The following is a 19,285-nucleotide window of genomic DNA, read 5'->3' on the forward strand; positions in this document are numbered from 1 at the left end:
ATCACAATTTTGTTTACAAAATTATAAGTTTCTTTTTGAAAAAGAAGAACAAATTTTATAAAATTACTATTTTTTATCACAATTTGTTTTTCTTGTAAGAAAAAATAATAATTTGCATCATTTATTTATTTATTTAATATCATTTATATTAAAGTTTCAAAAATTAATTTATTTATAAAACACTTTTTTAGTAAATTTTAAATAACTTGAGGAAAAAAATCCCTTTAATTTCTATTTGTTAATTACGATTTTTAACTACATTATTTTAAAGTTTTGTTAAAAAATTTGCATAATTTCTATGCAAATTTTTAAAAAAAATCTCAAGTATTTTTTTTAAAGAATTAAGAAATGTTTGTAAATTTTATTTTTTAATCATATATCTATTGATCGTCATTACAAAAATTGATTATTGTAAAAAAAATTTTGAAAATTACCTTTATTAGAAAAAGAAATTTTTAGAAACTGATCTTTATTAGAAGAAAGAAAATTAGAAAATCACCTTCACTAGAAAAAAGTTTTTAGAAATTCACTTTTCTTAGAAAAAAAATTTTTAGAAAATAAAAAATTCGAAAATACATTTTAGAAAAACTGTACCCCAATAATTTTCAAAATTGAATATATTTTTTTTTTAATTTTCTAAATTTAATATATATTTTTTAATACAATTTTCTGAATTGAATATATTTTAAAAACAATTTTCCAAATTTAATATATTTTTAAATGTAATTTTCCGAATTAAATATATTTTTTGAATGTAATTTTCCAAATTAAATTTATATTTTTTGAATGTAATTTTCTACATTTAATTTTTTGGGTGTTTTAAATAATTTTCTGAATTGAATATATTTTTGAAAATAATTTTCCAAATTTAATATATATTTTTTAATACAATTTTCTGAATTGAATACATTTTGAAAACAATTTTCCAAATTTAATATATTTTTTACGGTAATTTTCCGAATTAAATATATGTTTTGATTAGAATTTTCCACATTTTTACTATAATTTTTATTATATTTTCCCAAATTTAATACAATTTTTCATAACAATTTTCCAAATTTAATATATATTTTAATAGAATTTTTCGAATAAATATTTTAAATGTAATTCTCCAAATTCAATATTATATTCTATTAGAATTTGTACCTGATTCTTGATCATCGTTATCTGCACCTCGAAGACAGGAATGAAAACTTCGCGAAAGTCTTCGTCCACCTGGCGATGCAGATTCTGTCGACGTGGATTGATGCATTTTGTTTAGTTTTATTTTTTGTTATTTCGAATTTCAAAAAAAAAATTGATAAATTTTTGAAAAACTGTAATTTCAAATTAAACTTTTTTTGTTTTATTCACATTTTCTCTTTCACTGAATATTCACAAAAAAAATTGCGGCACTAGTTTATTTTTTTTTTCTTCGTAACCCTCCCAATAAAATGTGTGTCACGAAAAATATTAGCCAAAATTCTCAAATCTGAAAACAAAAGAATTGGAAAAATATAATTGCAATAATAATCGCAAAATAGTTTCCTTTCTCCAAAAAAAAAAAAAAAAAATCGGGTCGGCTCATTTTCTCGTTGATTGAAAAATTGCAAGAATTAATTAGAAATTAATTCACCAGAAATTAATTAATTTGAAGTTAATAAACTAGAAATTCATAAACGAAAAATTAATTAATTAACTAGAGATTAGTTGACTAAAAATTAATTAATAAATAATTAATCAACTATTTGGAAATTAATTATTTGTAAATATCTACAGTAATTTATACAATCGTTATAAACTATTAATAACGATTGAAAAAAATTTTTACTGTTTTGACATTTAAAAAAAAATGCGATCGCATTTAGTAGATATGAATTTAAATTTCAAAATAAATATAAATACTAAACAAATTAGTCATTTCTATTTTCAACTTTATGATTACGCTATTTATCAATGACAATTTTTTTTCCTTCTGCTCATTAATTCCTCATTTGTGAACAGAATATTGGAAAAATGAAAGCGTAACCGTCAATTACAAAATTTCACAATCGATAGACCATTAATTAGAATATATTTAGCAAAAATTTTTTCGCGTAGGAAATTTAATGAGATAAAGTAAAAAAAATATTTATATTCAATGAATATCAAAATTATAAAATAAAACAAAAAAAAAGTTTTCTATAAAATAGCATATTGTACAAAATAATAAAATGCAAAACGAAAAAGTTGTATATAAAAGAATGCATACAAATAAAAATTCATAATTAAAAATAAAAAAAACTAAAATGAAAACCAAAAAAATGAAATAAAATGTCTAAATATAAACACGAAACAAAATATAAAATTTTTAAAATAAAATAACAAAAATATTTCTATGAAAATAAAAAAAAATAATAAAAAAAATAAAAAATAAATAAATAAAAAAAATTGTAGGTATTATATAAAATTGGTAAATAAAAGGAAAAAAATAGAAAAAATAAAACAAGTTTAAAGAAAAGAAAAATAAATGATGTACATTTATTTACTTCCGCGTACGACGCTTACTCATCGCTAATCGGTTTATTTCACGACTCTATACGGAAGCCGCATTAGAAATGGTTTTGTATTAAATGCAAAAGCTTCTCCACAACGAGGTTTCTTTGCTTCAGGAAACAAAGTCGATGACATTAAGGCACAGTTGTCTCAATTTACCCCCTTTCATCATTATCATAATAATTATCATAAAAAAAAATCTCCAATTCTCTCCAACTTTCAAATTGCACTATACAATTAACGAAAATTAGGTACAAAATTACCAAATACTAAAAATCACCATCGAAAGCACCATTATCAATAATATTTGTAAATTTAGTATTTTGCATTTTTCATATTTTTTATTTTACTTTTATTGTTTAATTTTTTTATTTCTTTTTTTATTAATTTTATTGTACAATTTAATATACACGAAATAAATAAATAGAATGAAAAATAAAACAATAAAAACAAATAAAAAACATATTTTTAAAATAATAATTTATAGTCTTTATTGTTTGGTATTTTTTAATTTTTATTTTTTAATAATTTTTTCTTTTATTTTTAATTAATGTTTTTTTACAAAAACATTAATGACGATTGTAAGAATTTTGAACCTTTAGACAAAAAAAAAAATAAATAAAAATCTCCATAAATCGAACAAAACTCTTTTTTCCAGAATAAATGAGAAGTGAAAAATAATTTATTTATCCACTGATGTAGAAGTCAACATTCAACGTGTAGGAGTGCGTGGGTATCACGCAATATTAACTGGGACAAGGGATTGATTTATAATTTGAAAAAAGCTCGCAATTAATTTCGATTGCTCTATTTCGACGACGCTGTAAATACTTCACTTACACTGACGTACGTCAAAATTAATTGTTACGTATATTGTTTAGAAGAACCTTCCTCCTCTCCCGAAAAGAAAAAAACACAAACAAAAAAATATCATAAATTTCAAAAAAAAATTTTTTTTTTTAAATCTTTTATATATTTGTTGGCATATAGACAGTTTTACTTAATTTATTTCGAAAAATAAAAGCTTCGAGATTTTTTGTTATTACAGCTAAATTATATGTTTAAAAATATTTCTCAGTATTTAAAAATTTTGTATTGAGAAAGGTCTAAATATTCCTTGACGAAGAAATATTATTTAATAATTTACTGTTAATATTATTATTTATTAACTATTATTTAGTAATGTAATATTAATATTACTGAACTTTTAATATTAATTAATATATTAATAATTAAATTGCTGAGAAATATAAAAAAAACTTTTTTTTAGTAATCAAATTTTTTGAAGAATTTTAATTATAGGTAAATAATATGATATCTCCGAAATTTTATTTATTTTGACAAATAAATATTTAAATATTTATTTGTTCTCTCAAGGGAAATAAAATTTTTAAAAATTTTCCATTTAAAACCTGAAAATATTTAAATTTCTAAAAATTACAACTATAAGCCTTTTAAAATTCATTTATTTTGTCCAATTTTTAACTTAATTTCGTTTTTAAATCAATAAAGTTATTTTAATAATTTTCCGAAAGTTCTCTGAGAATTCAATTATTATTCAAGTACAAAAACCCAAATTTTTATAATAAAAAATAAATTTTTTTTTATAATTGTACAAATTTTTTTTTTAAAGTTATTAAGGTATGATATTTCCAAAAAATTAAAATAAAAAAATTCTTAAAATTAATTGTTCAAAAATATTTTAAAATATTTTTTGCAAGTTAATAGGTTTTCAATTATATTACAAATGAGAAATTTCCAAATGATTGAAATTTGGTAAAATCTTTTAAAAGTAATTAAAATTTGGTAAAATCTTTCAAACGTAATTATAATTTCGTAAAATGATTCAAAAATAATGAAATTTTTGAAAAATAAAAAAAAATCATAATTTTTAAGAATTTTAATCCTATTAATTATTAATTATTTTAATATTTATTTACATATGAACATGATTTCTCTGAAATTTTAATAAATCTGAAAGAAGTAAATTTTTGAAAACTTTAATTTGCTTTGTTCGCAGATAATTAAATTTTAAAAAATTATAAATAAAAGAATTCTGACAATTTGCTTTTTTCAAATATTGTAATTATTTTTTGCATGTATTCTATTTCCAAGAATTATTTTTTTCAAAAATATTTTACTATTATTTTTAAAAACTAATTTTAATAAATTTTAATTTTCTAAAATTTACATTTTAAAGATTTTTGATTAAAATTTACGAGAATTCAATTATTTTCAAATTTTGCAATTAAAATTCTTCAAAAGTTGAGTTTCAAAAAAGTTATAATAAAACACTTGAAAAAAATCAATTATTTTGAATTAAATTTTACAAAAATTCATTGATTTAAAATCTTTTTAATTCTATATTTCGAAAATTTAAGGGGAGGGTACATCTATATTTTTAACTATATTAAAGAAATAATTTAAATATTCAAAAAAATTATTTTTAAAGTAATTTTTTGTGAGGAATTCAATGGTCATAAAATATTTTGACCCTTTTTGAAGTTTAAAAATTGGTGGTGATTTTGAAATACATACGTAATTTTGAAGAAAATATGTTTTTGAATCCACATAAAAATTTCCAAATAAAAAAATTGATTTTCATAATTTTTATAGAATTTTTTTGAAAAAAATCTCTGTTTTTAGGCTAAAAATGCTAAAAAAATACTATTATTCTTCATTTTTTTAAAATGAAAATTCATTTCCTTATTTTTCTAACTAATTTCAGATCATAATTTTTATTTATAAAAAATAAAAATACAAAAGAAATTAAGATAATATTGTGATCTGAAATTAGTAAGAAAAATAAACGAATGAATTTTCTTTTTGAAAAAAAAATGAAAAATAATTGTATCTTTTTGCATTATCAGCCTAAAAACAGATTTTTTTCAAAAAAATGCCAGAGAAATTATAAAAATCAATTTTTTTTATTTGGAAATTTTTTTGTGGATTAAAAAACATATTTTCTACAAAATTACGTATGGCTTTCAAAATCGAACAATTTTTAAGAAAGATAAAAATTCAAAAAGGGTAAAAATATTTTCCGAACGATATTTTATTTTATGACCATTGAATTCCTCGCAAAAAATTACTTTAAAAATAATTTTGTTGAATATTTAAATTATTTCTTTAACACAGTTAAAAATATAGATGTACCCTCCCCTTAATAAAAAAAAAAGATTCAAAAATAATTTTTTAAACATTGTCTATTTGTTATTTTTCACAAAATACAAAAATCGAAATAAGTTGCATTTTATACTAAAAATATGTTATTTTCTTGCAAAATTTGGATGAAAAGTCAAAGAAGTGGGAAAATTTGAAAATAAACCGAAAAAAGTCGTTTTTTTAAAAAATAGTTGGAAAAAATCGAAAAAGTTATAATATCCAAAGCGTAAAAGAAAAAAATGTAAAAATTTACAATGTCAATAAATAGTCGACATAATATCGTTTTTAAAGACGAATTTTTTAAATTGAAAACTAATGGTTTCAATGGACTATTAATGTAAGTGTATAAAGCTAAAAACGAACGCTTATCTAGATGATCAAAGCCGGAGTTTGTTAGTAAAGTAGTACTCCAGAACTAATTGCTGCGTTGAAACGTCAATTAGAATCAAGACGCAATTTATGAAAAAAAGAAGCGTACAGTCTGCGCATCGTACCCGTTAATCGTTAAATACATAGTGCAGTTTGAAAAAGGAAACTAGCCACTCATGAGTTTCAATCTAAAAAGACAGTAATTTTACTTGACCCGAAACAGGTCACTGGAGTTTTTATTCTACTTTCTATATTTATAGAAAATTATCCACATCGGTGGTTCACAATTTTTCCAATTTAACCAAAAAAAAAAAAAATTGAAAATTTCCATTTGAAATATTTTTTATTACTTTCTGTTTATTTATTTTTATTTTTTATTTATTTGGATTTTTCTATATAAGAAGAATAATTATTTTCGAAATATTTTTGCAAAATTCCAAGTCTGACTTGACCGACTTTTTACTACTTTGAACTAAAATTATAGTTTAAAGATGTCTGACTAAAACTTTCCTTCACTACTTGTACTAAATTTAATTCTAATTTTTTAAACAAATTCCAAAGCTCTTGTCTGAGTAAATATTTTATAGTTTATATTTTTATAAAATAAAATTATAAAAACTGAAATTATCACGTCTGACTAAAACTGTCTTTAACTACTTTAAACTTTAAACTAAAATTATAGAAATTTAAAGATGTCTGACTAAAACTTTCCTTTACCACTTGTACTAAATTTAATTCTTATTTTTTAAGGAAATTCCAAAGTTCTTGTTTGAGTAAAAATTTTACTACATTAAAATAAAATTATAAATACTGAAGTTATCATGTCTGACCAAAACTGTCTTTTACTACTGATACAAAAATTAACTGAACACCAAATCGATTTTGTCTGACCAATACAGTTTCTTACTACTTTACACTAAAATTACTCTAAACTTGTAGTTTTTCTTCGGGTAAAATTGCAATTTATAGTAAAATTTTTTATGTTAATTTTTATGTAAAATTAAAATTCAGAAACTGAGACAAAAAATCGAATCAAAAATGTTGCTTCGCAACACTTTTGATTCGATTTTTTGTCTCAATTTCATATTTGCAGAAAAAATGTGAAAATATTGATGAAAAAAAATGTGCGGTCATAAATAAAATTGCGTGTGAAGTAGACGATATATTCAGACAGAGAGAGAGAGAGAGAGATGATTTTTACAAATATATAAAATATATTATCGACGAGTGAAGAATCGTGGGCGCGTCTCTATAAGCATCAAGTTCAAAGGCCCGAATTTGCTTGTCCTTAAGACAGTATATAGCAGTTAGTTGAAAGGTTGCATTTCGCGGGGTGAACTATTCATGGCAGTGGGTTCGCGAAAGATGGTCGTGCTCTTAAAATAGCTGATCACAATTTATAAGGAGAGCGCGACGCGTACAGTGCGCTCTTTTTACCACAGAAATACAAGAAAGAGAGATACGAACGAGAGGAAAACACTTTATATCCCCGCATATATATAGTTGGGTGGCCACCATCTATATATTTTCGAAATTAAATTCCAGACATTTTCACAAAATTTAAATTATTCAAAAGCTTTTCAAATTCTATATTTCCAAAATTTAATTAGAAAAATTATTCAAAATTATTCAAAATTATTCAATTATATTCAAAATTTTGGAAAGATTTGTCTATAGTTATTTTCCACACCATAAAAATCGAAATAAATTGCATTTCATACTGAAAATGTGGTAATTTGTTTAAATATTTGTAAGAAAAGTTGAATAAATCGAGATCTTTAAAAATAAATCGAAAAAGTCGTATATTTTTTAAAACAGTCGAAAAAAGTCGATTTCCTAGGCCACGGTTGCCACGAAAATTTAACTTTTCCCCTGACTTTTCCCTGATTTCCAGACAGAATTTTCACTTTTTCCCTGACCCTAAAGAATATTCTGATTCACTATAAAAATGATTAGAAGCTCAAAAAAAATGTTCGAATATTTGCGAATTTCTTTAATTGTAAAATAATTCGAAAACAATTGTCTTATTTATTATAATTATTTATAATCGTTATTATTTTTCCATTGAAATTAAGATTTTCGAAACTTTCAAATTCAAATCTTTTGAAATTTAATAACTTATAAGAATATTATTAAAAACATGAAGAAATCGATCACTCTGAGTCTTCGACTCGGAGTAATGATCGATTTCTTCATGTTTTTATAATAATTGAGTCTCCGGATCTTAAAAAGGCACTTTTTCCATTTAAAATCAATGCTGAAAGTGCCCTTTTAAGATCCGAAGCCTCAATTAACGATATAATAACCCAGGGATAAAATTATTATTTTATAAAAGAATATTGTTACTCCTAAATTCTTCGAAATTATTTTCATCATTTAAATTCAATTATTATTTTCTAGAATTATTAACTAAAACTCTTCTTTAAATCAATTATTATTTAAAAGAACGAAAAATTTAGATTTCCAAAGATTTGAATTTGAAAACTTTTCAAAATTCAATTATTATTTCTAAAAATCCATGCTAAAATGCTTTTAATATTAAATTATTATTTAAAATATTAACCGAAATTTATTTTTAAATCAATTCTTATTAGAAAATTCTACGAGAATTCAATTATTTAAATACAAAAATAAATAATTTACGGAAATAATTGAATTTTATAACAATTTTTGAAAAAAATTGAAAACTATTCGAAGAATTTTATAAAAAAATTTTTAAATAATTGAATTTCTAAGAAGAATTTAAATAATAATTTATAAAAATAATTGAAATTTTGACACTCTCTAAATCTGAATATGTGAAAATTCACATATTTGTACGTTATAAGTCGTCTTCTCGATCAATAAGTGCATATACACTTATAATAAGTGAAATTTCACTCAGAATAAGTGAAAAATTCACTTATTTATAAGTGTATATGCACTTATTGATCGAGAGGACGACTTATAACGTACAATAAGTGAAATTTCACATATTCAGATTTAGAGAGCAAGAAGTTTATTAAAATTTTTGACAATAATTTAATTCTTGAGAAATTTATAAAAATAATTTTTATTATTGACGAGAATTTTTTAATTTTGAAAATAATTTAATTTCTGCAAAGTATTTTATTACATTTCAAAAAAATTGAATTCTCGTGATAGATTTTGATATTTATGAAAATAATTGGATTTTAGAAAAGAATTTTATTAAAAATCATTAAAATAATTGATTTTATGGGGAGAATTTTGTTGTTTAGGAAAATAATTGAATTCTTTTGCAGAATTACTTAAAAAAATTTTGAAAACAATTGATTTCCTGAGACGAATTAAAAGTTAATTATGAAAATAATTGAATTATTGCAACGAATTTTATTATTTTATTGAATACTTGAATGTTTCTTAAATCTTTATTCTTTCATCAAGCTTTAATAAAATCTTGAAGAATAATTTCATTTTTCAAGGAATTTATTCAAAATTGTATTTAAAATATTTAAAATTCTGTCGTGAAAATAATTGATTTTCTAAATGAAATTTTATTATTTATGAAAATAACTAAATGTTTTCGTAGAATTTTACCAACAATAATTAAATAATAATAAAAAATTAAATAATTAATTAATTAATTAATTAATTAATTTTATTATTAAATAATAATAATTTTTTTCAATAATTAAATTTTTTTTATAAATTGTATGAAAATAGTGAATATTGAAAATTATTGAAATGCAAAAAACTATTTAAAAATATTGAAATTTTGCAAAGAATTTTATTTAAATTTTTTGAAAATAATTAAATTTTTTCGAAAAATTTTGCTATTTATAAAGATAATTGAATTGTAAACCAAATATTCCTTAAAATTTTTAAAAATAATTGAATTTCTTTGAAGAATTTTATTACTTTTGAAAATAATTGAATTCTTGTGATGAATGTTATTATTTATAAAAATAATTGAATTTTACAAAGAATTTTATTCAAATTCCTTAAAATAATTGATTTTATGGGGAGAATTTTGTTGTTTAACAATAAGATAATTGAATTCTGTTGCAGAATTACTTGAAAATTTTTTGAAAATAATTGATTTCCTGAAACGAATTAAAAGTGATTTATGAAAATAATTGAATTATTGCAACGAATTTTATTCTTTTATTGAATAATTGAATGTTTCTTAAATTTGAATTCTTTCGTCAAGTTTTAATAAAATTTTTTGAAATAATTGCATTTTTCAAGAAATTTATTTAAAATTGTATTAAAACTATTTAAAATTCTGTGTTGAAAATAATTGAATTTCTGAATGAAATTTTATTATTTATGAAAATAATTCAATGTTTTCGTGGAATTTTATCAAAAATTTTTTACAATAATTTAATTTTTTGATAAATTTTATTTCATAAAAATAGTGAATATTAAAAATTATTGAAATGCGAAAAACTTTTAAAAATAATTGAAATTTTGCAAAGAATTTTAATTAAATTTTTTGAAAATAATTGAATTTTTGGCCAAAAATGTTGCTTTTTATAAAGATAATTGAATTCTTGATGAAATATTTGTTAAAATTTTTAAAAATAATTGAATTTCTTCTCCGAAGAATTTTATTACTTTTGAAAATAATTGAATTCTTGTGATGAATGTTGTTATTTATGAAAATAATTGAATTTTGCAAAGAATTTTTTTAAAATTCCTAAGAATAATTGAATTATTGTGAAGAATCTTGTTATTTATCAAGATTATTGCATTAAAACTTTTGAAATAATTAAATAATATTAAAAAATCATTCTGGTTAGAAATAGAAAAAAATTTGGAAGGTTTTGTATCAGAATTCGTGGTAGTTTCATAGATTATGAGGCAAACAAAAAAGACACTAAAAATCAGAATTTTTTTATGAATTACAAAAATTAAATTTTTTCAGTACTTTTAATCAAAATCTCTGACTTTTCCCTGACCAATTCTACTTTCCTTGACTTTTCCTGATTTTTTCTTTTTCTACTTGAAAAACTATTTTATTTACTTTTTTTTTGTAAAAATGTTCTCTGTTAAAAATAGTATGTAAATTATTAGGTATATAGAAATAAAAACGCAGTGTATATATAATTAAATGAAAATCAGAGCATTCATTTATCTTAATCTACTTTTGCGATTGTAAAGTCATTTGAGGTTATTACTGTATGCATATTTAATTCAGCGGCTAATTGCCGTCATCGGTAATTTATTAGGATAATTGAGGAGTTTCTCAAGTAAATTCAACGCTCTTGACCTTATCAAAAATCGAATATATTTGAATTACAAAAAAAAAAAAAAAACAATCGTGTAGGCAAAAGTGGTTCTCAACTCCCATTTATTTCTTCACTTATTTCCAGTTACAAAACTCAAAAATCACTAAATTGTTTTTTAATTAACTTTATTGTATCGTAATTTAATTTTCATTCCACAAGTCAAAAAAGATAAACAAAAAATTATCTCCGATAGTGATAATAAAAGTAATCAACATTTTTCTTCTCTTTTGCTACTTTCGAAAAAAAAATGTTTTCAGGTGCTCTCTTTTTTCCACAATGGGACAGAATGAAAAATAATAGATCAATATAGAGAAGAGACTATTTTCTTTATAGTGCGAAAGTTCAATGAACCGGCCTAGATCATTGTCGTAAAATCACAGTGGCGTTATGCCTCTGGTCACGTTTATTAGTTTTTCAAAAGATAGAAAACAGGTAAAAGATTAAAAATAAAGAAAGGAAAAAAGGAAAAAGTGGAAAAAGGGAAAAAACGAATAAAAAGCATTGAGAACTACAAAAGGAAAAATTGGTTAAAGGACAAAAATTTTTTTTTTTTTTTTTTTTTTTTGTTCACTTGTTTGTATTCATATACTCATGCATATGGAGAGAATAGATTCTGTCAATCAGAAGAAACTTCGCGTAAAAAAAAATAATCCAAGGTCTCTGATTATTCAGTCAGGCAGATAATCTAAATCTTCATTCTTCTCTCTAAATAAGATCGGACAAGTTTTGGCGCTATTATGTAATTCGACACGAAAAAAAATTTATATAATAAAAAGTGGGCTACTAGAAGACAAAGAGCCAATCCGTACAAATACGAAAAAAAATCAAATAAAAAAAAAAATTTTTCTTTGTCAATTTTCAAAAATTATTATTCTACTGGGTTGCAACAAAAATTGAATTTCGTTTTTCCCTGATTTCCAAACAAAATTTTGTCTTCTACAAAATATTTTAATTTTAAATATTTAAAAAAAAATTAATTAAATTTTTTCAAAAAAATTAATTCTACAAAATTGTTGGTTAAAAGTATGAATAATTGATATTTCCAAAGATCCTAATTTTAATTTTCAAAATTCAATTAATTCTAAAAATTCATACTATAATAATACACTTTTAATATTCAATTATTATTTTAAATTTTAACTGAAATTCATTTTTAATTTTTTATATCAACTTTTAGTAGAAAATGCTACGAGAATTCAATTATTTAACTACAAAAATAAATAATTTATTAAATAATTGAATTTTTCTTAAAATTTAATTCCCATAAAGAATTTAATCAACAAATTTTTAAATAAATTGAATTCCTTTGACGATTTTCAAAAAAAAATCTTAAGAATAATTACATTTTCCGAAAAATTCGATTAAAATTGTATATTAAAAATAATTGAATCCCTAAGAAGAATTCTATTATTTTTAAACAATATTTATAGAAGAATATTATTAATACTTTTGAAAATAATTGAATTTCTGCAATAATTTCTAACTATTTTGCAAAATTAAATTTTTTTTCGTGTTTGTAACTGAAATTCTTCTACTAATGCAATATTTTAAATCATTTTTAAAAAATTTTATTGAGAATTTTCACCAAGTTGAAGTCCACAACGTTGATCAACGAAAAAAAATTGTTTACTTAGTAAATTAATTAAAAATGTGCAGCAATATTGACACAAAAATATTCAGAAAAAAAAGATTGATGTTTATATTTTGATAATAATTATTTTACAATTAAATATTAAATTAAAAATAATACTTGAAAGTATTAAATAAATTTTTTTCTCAAAAATAATTAATTCCACAAAATTGTTAGTTAAAAATATGAAAAATTCATATTTTCAAAGATTTTAATTTGAAACTTTTTCAAAAGCCTTTTCAAAACCTTTTAAGAAAAAATTTCACGAGAATTCAATTATTTAAATACAAAAATAAATAATTTATTGAATAATTGAATGTTTCTTGAAATTGAATTCTCATAAAGAATTTTATTATTTATGAAAATAATTGATTTATTGCGCGAAGAAATTTACAAAAAATTTCTAAATAATTGAATTCCCGTGAAATTTTTATTATTTATGAAAATAATTAAATATTTGCGAAGAATTTAATTAAAATTTTTTTTAAATAATTGAATTCTTTTGAAAAATTTTATTAAAATTTTTTTTAAATAAAATTGAATTCTTTGGGAAATTTTATTAAAATTTTTTTTAAATAATTGAATTCTTTTAGAAAATTTTATTAAAATAGTAAATGTTGAAAATCATTGAATTGAGTAAACTTTTTGAAAATAATTGAAATTTTGACAAGAATTTTATTAAAATGTTTGAAAGAATTGAATTTCGGAGAAGAATATTGATTCAAAGTTTTCAATTTCAAAAAAATTGTGATATATTAGTATTTTGAACCCAAGAAAATTAAAAATTAATTTTCACTGGTTAAAATTGAGAATTTTATTCAGAATTAGAATTGATTTTTAGAAGCGTTTTTAAAAGAAAAAAAAAGTAAACCATGAAAGTTGGTTCTAAGGCAAAAGTTAAATGTGCCAGAGTCGATAAGCTTCCAAGTTTATATTATAGCAAATCTCGATTCTGAACACACAGTGATCGCTTTGTGAATTATTCGGACCAATGCAATCATTAAGAATAGTCTGCTTTTGATAAATTTACTTCCTAGTCACGGAAATCCTTGGGAATAAATTTCCCTTCATCCCCCACAAAGAATGTGTAAAAGATTTAAGAAAACACTGCAGTGCCTACTGCAAAATTTAAAAGTAAAAAAATGATTATCATAAATATTTTTATGCACAAAATTTTTTTTTCCAAAACTACATTGAAAAAAAAATTTATTTGTTTCAAATTACCAATTACTTGACAATCAATCAAATATTTACTTATCAAATAATTTTTATTTAAATTAATTTAATGGTTCAATTCAAATTTACTTCAAATACTGAAATTATTGATTCATGTACAATTTATTTGTTCAATTAAACAAATATTTATTGTTTAATTGATTAATTGAACAAATATTTATTGTTTAATTGTTTAATCGAACAACTATTTATATTGTTGAATTTAAATAAAAATTATTTGATTCAAGTAAATATTTATTTGATAACAGACAAGGTTTATTAAATTTGAATCAAATTTTTTTTTCAGTATAATGTAATTTAAAATAGAACAAAATTAGAATAAACAATAATTTAGAGGTAGTACTTTTAGAAAGAAGAAAGAAAAAATATTCCGTCTGACTAAAACTTTGTTAAACTACTGAAAAAAATTACTAAACATTTTTTTCTCTCTTCTTTTATACAATAGACAATACTGATGGAAAAATTTAAAGTCTTTTTTTTATTTTATCATTTTATCCTTTGCTATCTTTTTCTATCTCTCCTAAATAAATATCAAACCATCAAAAAATTTCACGGTGATTTTCAATAATTTAAAATCTTTGATCTATATATCTCGCTCCTTGGAATGTGAACACGTCATCTACAACTATTTGGACATATTATCTCACGAGATAATGAGTAAACTTTGAGGGAAAGTTTCCCACTGGATACGTCATTTGCGTTCTTATTGGTCAAATTCACTATCTGGAACTTTGGAGCAAATATCTATAGGAAAGCAAGTTTATCAAGAAGACTCATAGTGAGAAACTTTGGTAATTTCTCTGTCTTCGGCTGTATTTCAAATTCAAATTCCAAATTCAATAATAATAATAATGATAATAATAATGATAATAATAATAATAATAATAATAATAATAATAATAATAATAATAATAATAATAATAATAAAAATAAATAAAAAATTTTACCTCTAGGTTTGAAAAAATTTTATTAAAATTTATTGAATTGTTTCTAAGAATTTTATTAAAATTTTTGAGAATAATTTTTTTATTCCAATTATTAGCCGAACAAATAATTATTTAAACCAATTCTTAGTTTAATTTTAATAATTGTCTCTCTATTGTTAAACACAGAGTTCCTAATTGTAAGTAGGTTTTTTCTTTTTTTAAAAATGCGTTGCTGTCAATATCATTACAAACTTCCTGTTCTATGTTACGAAACTTGTCTCTGTGAAAAAGACTCGCAATATATTACACAAAATGCTTACAAAATTTTTCCGTAATATTTTTCTTTTTGCTGTAATTTTGACACAATTTAAAAATTATTCGACAAAGAATTCAAAAACAAATTTTTAAATTCTTTTAATTATTTTTTTCATTTCTTTTTTTTAATTTTATTCATTGAAACTGGTTTTTAAAAAATGAAAAATATTAAAACAATAATATAATAAGTAACAAAATAATAAAATTATAATAAAATAATAAAATTATAAGAAAATAAGAAAATTATAAAAAAATAAGAAAATTATAAGAAAATAAGAAAATTATAAAAAAAATAAGAAAATTATAGGAAAATAATAAAATTGTACCAAAATAATAGTAAAATAACAAAATAATAATAATAAACTAATAGTAATAAAAAGATAATTAAAATATTATGGAAAGGAAACATTTAGTCAAGATTTTCGAATAAACACCGCGCAATGGACCACTTTTTCGGAGATCAAAATAAATACCTTTTTTATGAGATCTAATCAAACCGGGAAATACCATATTAAAGAAGTTATTCATCTCAATAAAAATTCTCATTTAAAAATTCGAGCGTCAAATTCTAAAGTGTATATAAATATATAGAAGAAAATGAAGAGGGGAAATTTAGTATTACGTGGGGTCTGAGAAGAATTATGTCAGCGATCTTACAAAGGGCACATGTGGTATTCGAAAAAAAAGTTTAAGAATTGAAATTTATGCTTCAATTTAGCTTCTACTCTTAATTACAAAATATTTTCTTATTCTCTTATTATTAATCACGCTAAAATCTAAAATTAATATTATAATTTATGCCTTTTGTCTTTTATTAATATAACTATAATTATTATTCTACTTTTTGTATAAAATAATTGTAAAAACTAATAATAAAAAGTAATAATAAAAATTAATAGTAAAAAGTAATAGTAAATAGTAGGTAATATATTTACTACTTCTAACTTCTTGCCGGCTTTTTTAAATAAAATTAGCAATTTTAAAATAGAATTTAAAAATTTTCTAATTTAAATTTTTCTTAAAAAGACTTAAAAAAATGCAATTTTGGAGAAATTACAAATAATTGCAGAAATTCAATTATTTTCAAAAAAAAATAATAATAATAAAATTCTTCTTACAAAATTCAACTATGTTCAAAATTTGAAAAAAATTCTCGTAAAAATCCCAAATTTATAAATATTAAAATTCTTCTCCAAAGTTCAATTATTTTCATAAACATCAAAAAAATTCTTGTCCTAATTTCAATTATTTTCAAAAATAAAATGCATTTTTCTAATTTCAATGATTTTCAATATCTACTATTTTAATAAAATTTACCGAAAAAAATTCAATTATTTAAACAAAATTTTAATAAAATTGTATGCAAACATTTAATTATTTTCATAAATAATAAAAATTTCACAGGAATTCAATTATTTTCATAAATAATAAAATTTTTTTTAAGGGCATTTGAACCATTATGACGTCATAGGTTCTGCAAAGCATGTGTTTTAAGGCTGTGACGTCATCATGGTTCAAATGCCCTTAAGAATTCAATTATTTTCATAAAAAATAATTTTAAATTCTAGAAAATAATAATTGAATTAAAATGATGAAAATAATTTTTAATAAAATTTGATAAAAAAATTGTGATTCATAAACAGAAATAATGCAAAATAAATAAATTTTTTACTCCTAATCACAGTTAATTCAATTATTTTTAAAAGTAATAAAATTCTTCGAAGAAATTCAATTATTTTTAAAAATTTTAAGGAATATTTGGTTTAGAATTCAATTATCTTTATAAATAGCAAAATTTTTCGCCAAAAATTAAATTATTTTCAAAAAATTTAAATAAAATTCTTTGCAAAATTTCAATTATTTTAAAAAGTTTTTCGCATTTTAATAATTTTTAATATTCACTATTTTCATAAAATTTATCAAAAAATTCAAATTATTGACAAAAATTTTTGATAAAATTCTACGAAAACATTTAATTATTTTCATAAATAATAAAATTTCATTCAGGAATTCAATTATTTTCACGACAGAATTTTAAATATTTTTAATACAATTTTAATTAAATTCATCGAAAAATGCAGTTATTCTTAAAAATTTTATTAAAACTTGATGAAAGTATTCAAATTTAAGAAACATTCAATTATTCAATAAAATAATAAAATTCGTTGCAATTATTCAATTATTTTTATAAATAACTTTTAATTCGTCTCAGGAAATCAATTATTTTCAAAATATTTTCAAGTAATTCTGCAAAAGATTTCAATTATCTTGTTAAACAACAAAATTCTCCCCTTAAAATCAATTATTTAAAGAAATTTTAATAAAATTCTTTTCCAAAATTCAATTATTTTCTTAAATATCAAAATTTATCACAAAAATTCAGTTTTTGTGAAAAGTAATAAAATATTTTGCAGAAATTAAATTATTTTCAAATTTTTTTTTCAATTCTCGTTAATAATTAAATTATCTTTATAAATAGATAGCGAAATTCTTCTCAAGCATTAAATTATTGTCAAAAATTTTAATAATCTTCTTGTCAAAATTTCAATTATTTAAACAAAATTAAATAAAATTCATCGCATGAATTCAATTATTTTCATAAATTATTAATAAAATTCTTCTCAGGAATTTAATTATTTTTAAAAATTTTAATGAAATTCTTCAAAAAAGTTTTCAATTATTTTCAAAAATTGTTATAAAATTCAATTGTTGAATAAATTATTTATTTTTGTATTTAAATAATTGAATTCTCGTAGAATTTTCTAATAAAATTTGATTTAAAAATGAATTTCAGTTAAAATTTTAAATAATAATTTAATATTAAAAGCATTTTAGCATGGATTTTTAGAAATAATTGAATTTTGAAAAGGTCTCAAATTCAAATCTTTGGAAATCTAAATTTCTCGTTCTTTTAAATAATATTTTATTTAAAGAAGAATTTTAGTTAATAATTCGAGAAAATAATAATTGAATTAAAATGATGAAAATAATTTTGATGAAGTTACAGTAACAATATTCTTATAATATAAAATAATGATTTTATTACTTGATGGTCATTTTTAATTATTATCGGAGCAATTGATGTCATCATGTTTTATAACAATTTTTTAAAATTTGTTTAATTTCAAGAAGGTTTGAATTGGAAATTTCTGAATGTCTTAATTCCTGTGGAAAATCCTGTTTCAAAAATAAGATTAAAAATAGAAATTTTGCAAATATTTTTCTTCTTTTTCTAAAACAAAATAATAATTTTGTTAAGGAAATTGTGATTCATATAGAAAAATAATGCAAAATAAATAAATTTTCTATTTCTTAATCACAGTTTTTAACAATTTTCTAATTTTCCTTAGAAGTAAAGATAAAAAATCTGCATAATGTCAATTTGACGAAACATAATATTTAACGAAATTTTAGTCTTTTAATGAAAAGAAGAAAAAAAAATTTTTGATAATTTCTATTTGTCATTACAATTTTGAATTATTTATATAATAAAAATAAGTATAACAATAATATAATTTACAATCTATCTAAAGATAACAAAAAACAAAAGTTTAAACACAAGATAACTTTAGAGTGTGAGGGACAGAAAAAGTGAACGAATGAAAGAACATTCAAATTATTATAGTTAATTTTAATCGAATTTTTCGGAAAATGTAATTATTCTTAACATTTTTTTTTAAATCGTCAAAAGAATTCAATTATTTAAAAATTTGTTGATAAAATTCTTTATGAGAATTGAATTTTAAAAAACATTCAATTAGTGAATAAATTATTTATTTTTGTATTTAAATAATTTAATTCTAGTAGAATTTTCTAATAAAAATTGATTTTCATTTCATAAAAATTTGAATTTCAGTTAAAATTTTAGATAATAATTT

General features: G+C 20.3%; 1 protein-coding gene across 2 annotated transcripts in view; it reads right to left on the reverse strand.

The window, feature by feature from the left end:
* The window catches only part of LOC122504672 (disabled homolog 2-interacting protein), a 239,990-nt gene that overhangs the window by 211,327 nt on the left and 9,378 nt on the right, over positions 1-19,285 (reverse strand). For both annotated transcript variants that reach the window (XM_043615875.1, XM_043615874.1), the window contains exon 2: positions 1,147-1,471. In XM_043615875.1, the coding sequence (XP_043471810.1) occupies positions 1,147-1,252 (106 nt within the window). In that variant the 5' untranslated portion in view covers positions 1,253-1,471. The remainder of the gene's footprint in view (positions 1-1,146; positions 1,472-19,285) is intronic.

The sequence above is a fragment of the Leptopilina heterotoma genome, unplaced genomic scaffold (genome assembly GCF_015476425.1).
Source record: "Leptopilina heterotoma isolate Lh14 unplaced genomic scaffold, ASM1547642v1 Lhet_31, whole genome shotgun sequence".
Taxonomy (NCBI): Eukaryota; Metazoa; Arthropoda; class Insecta; order Hymenoptera; family Figitidae; genus Leptopilina; species Leptopilina heterotoma.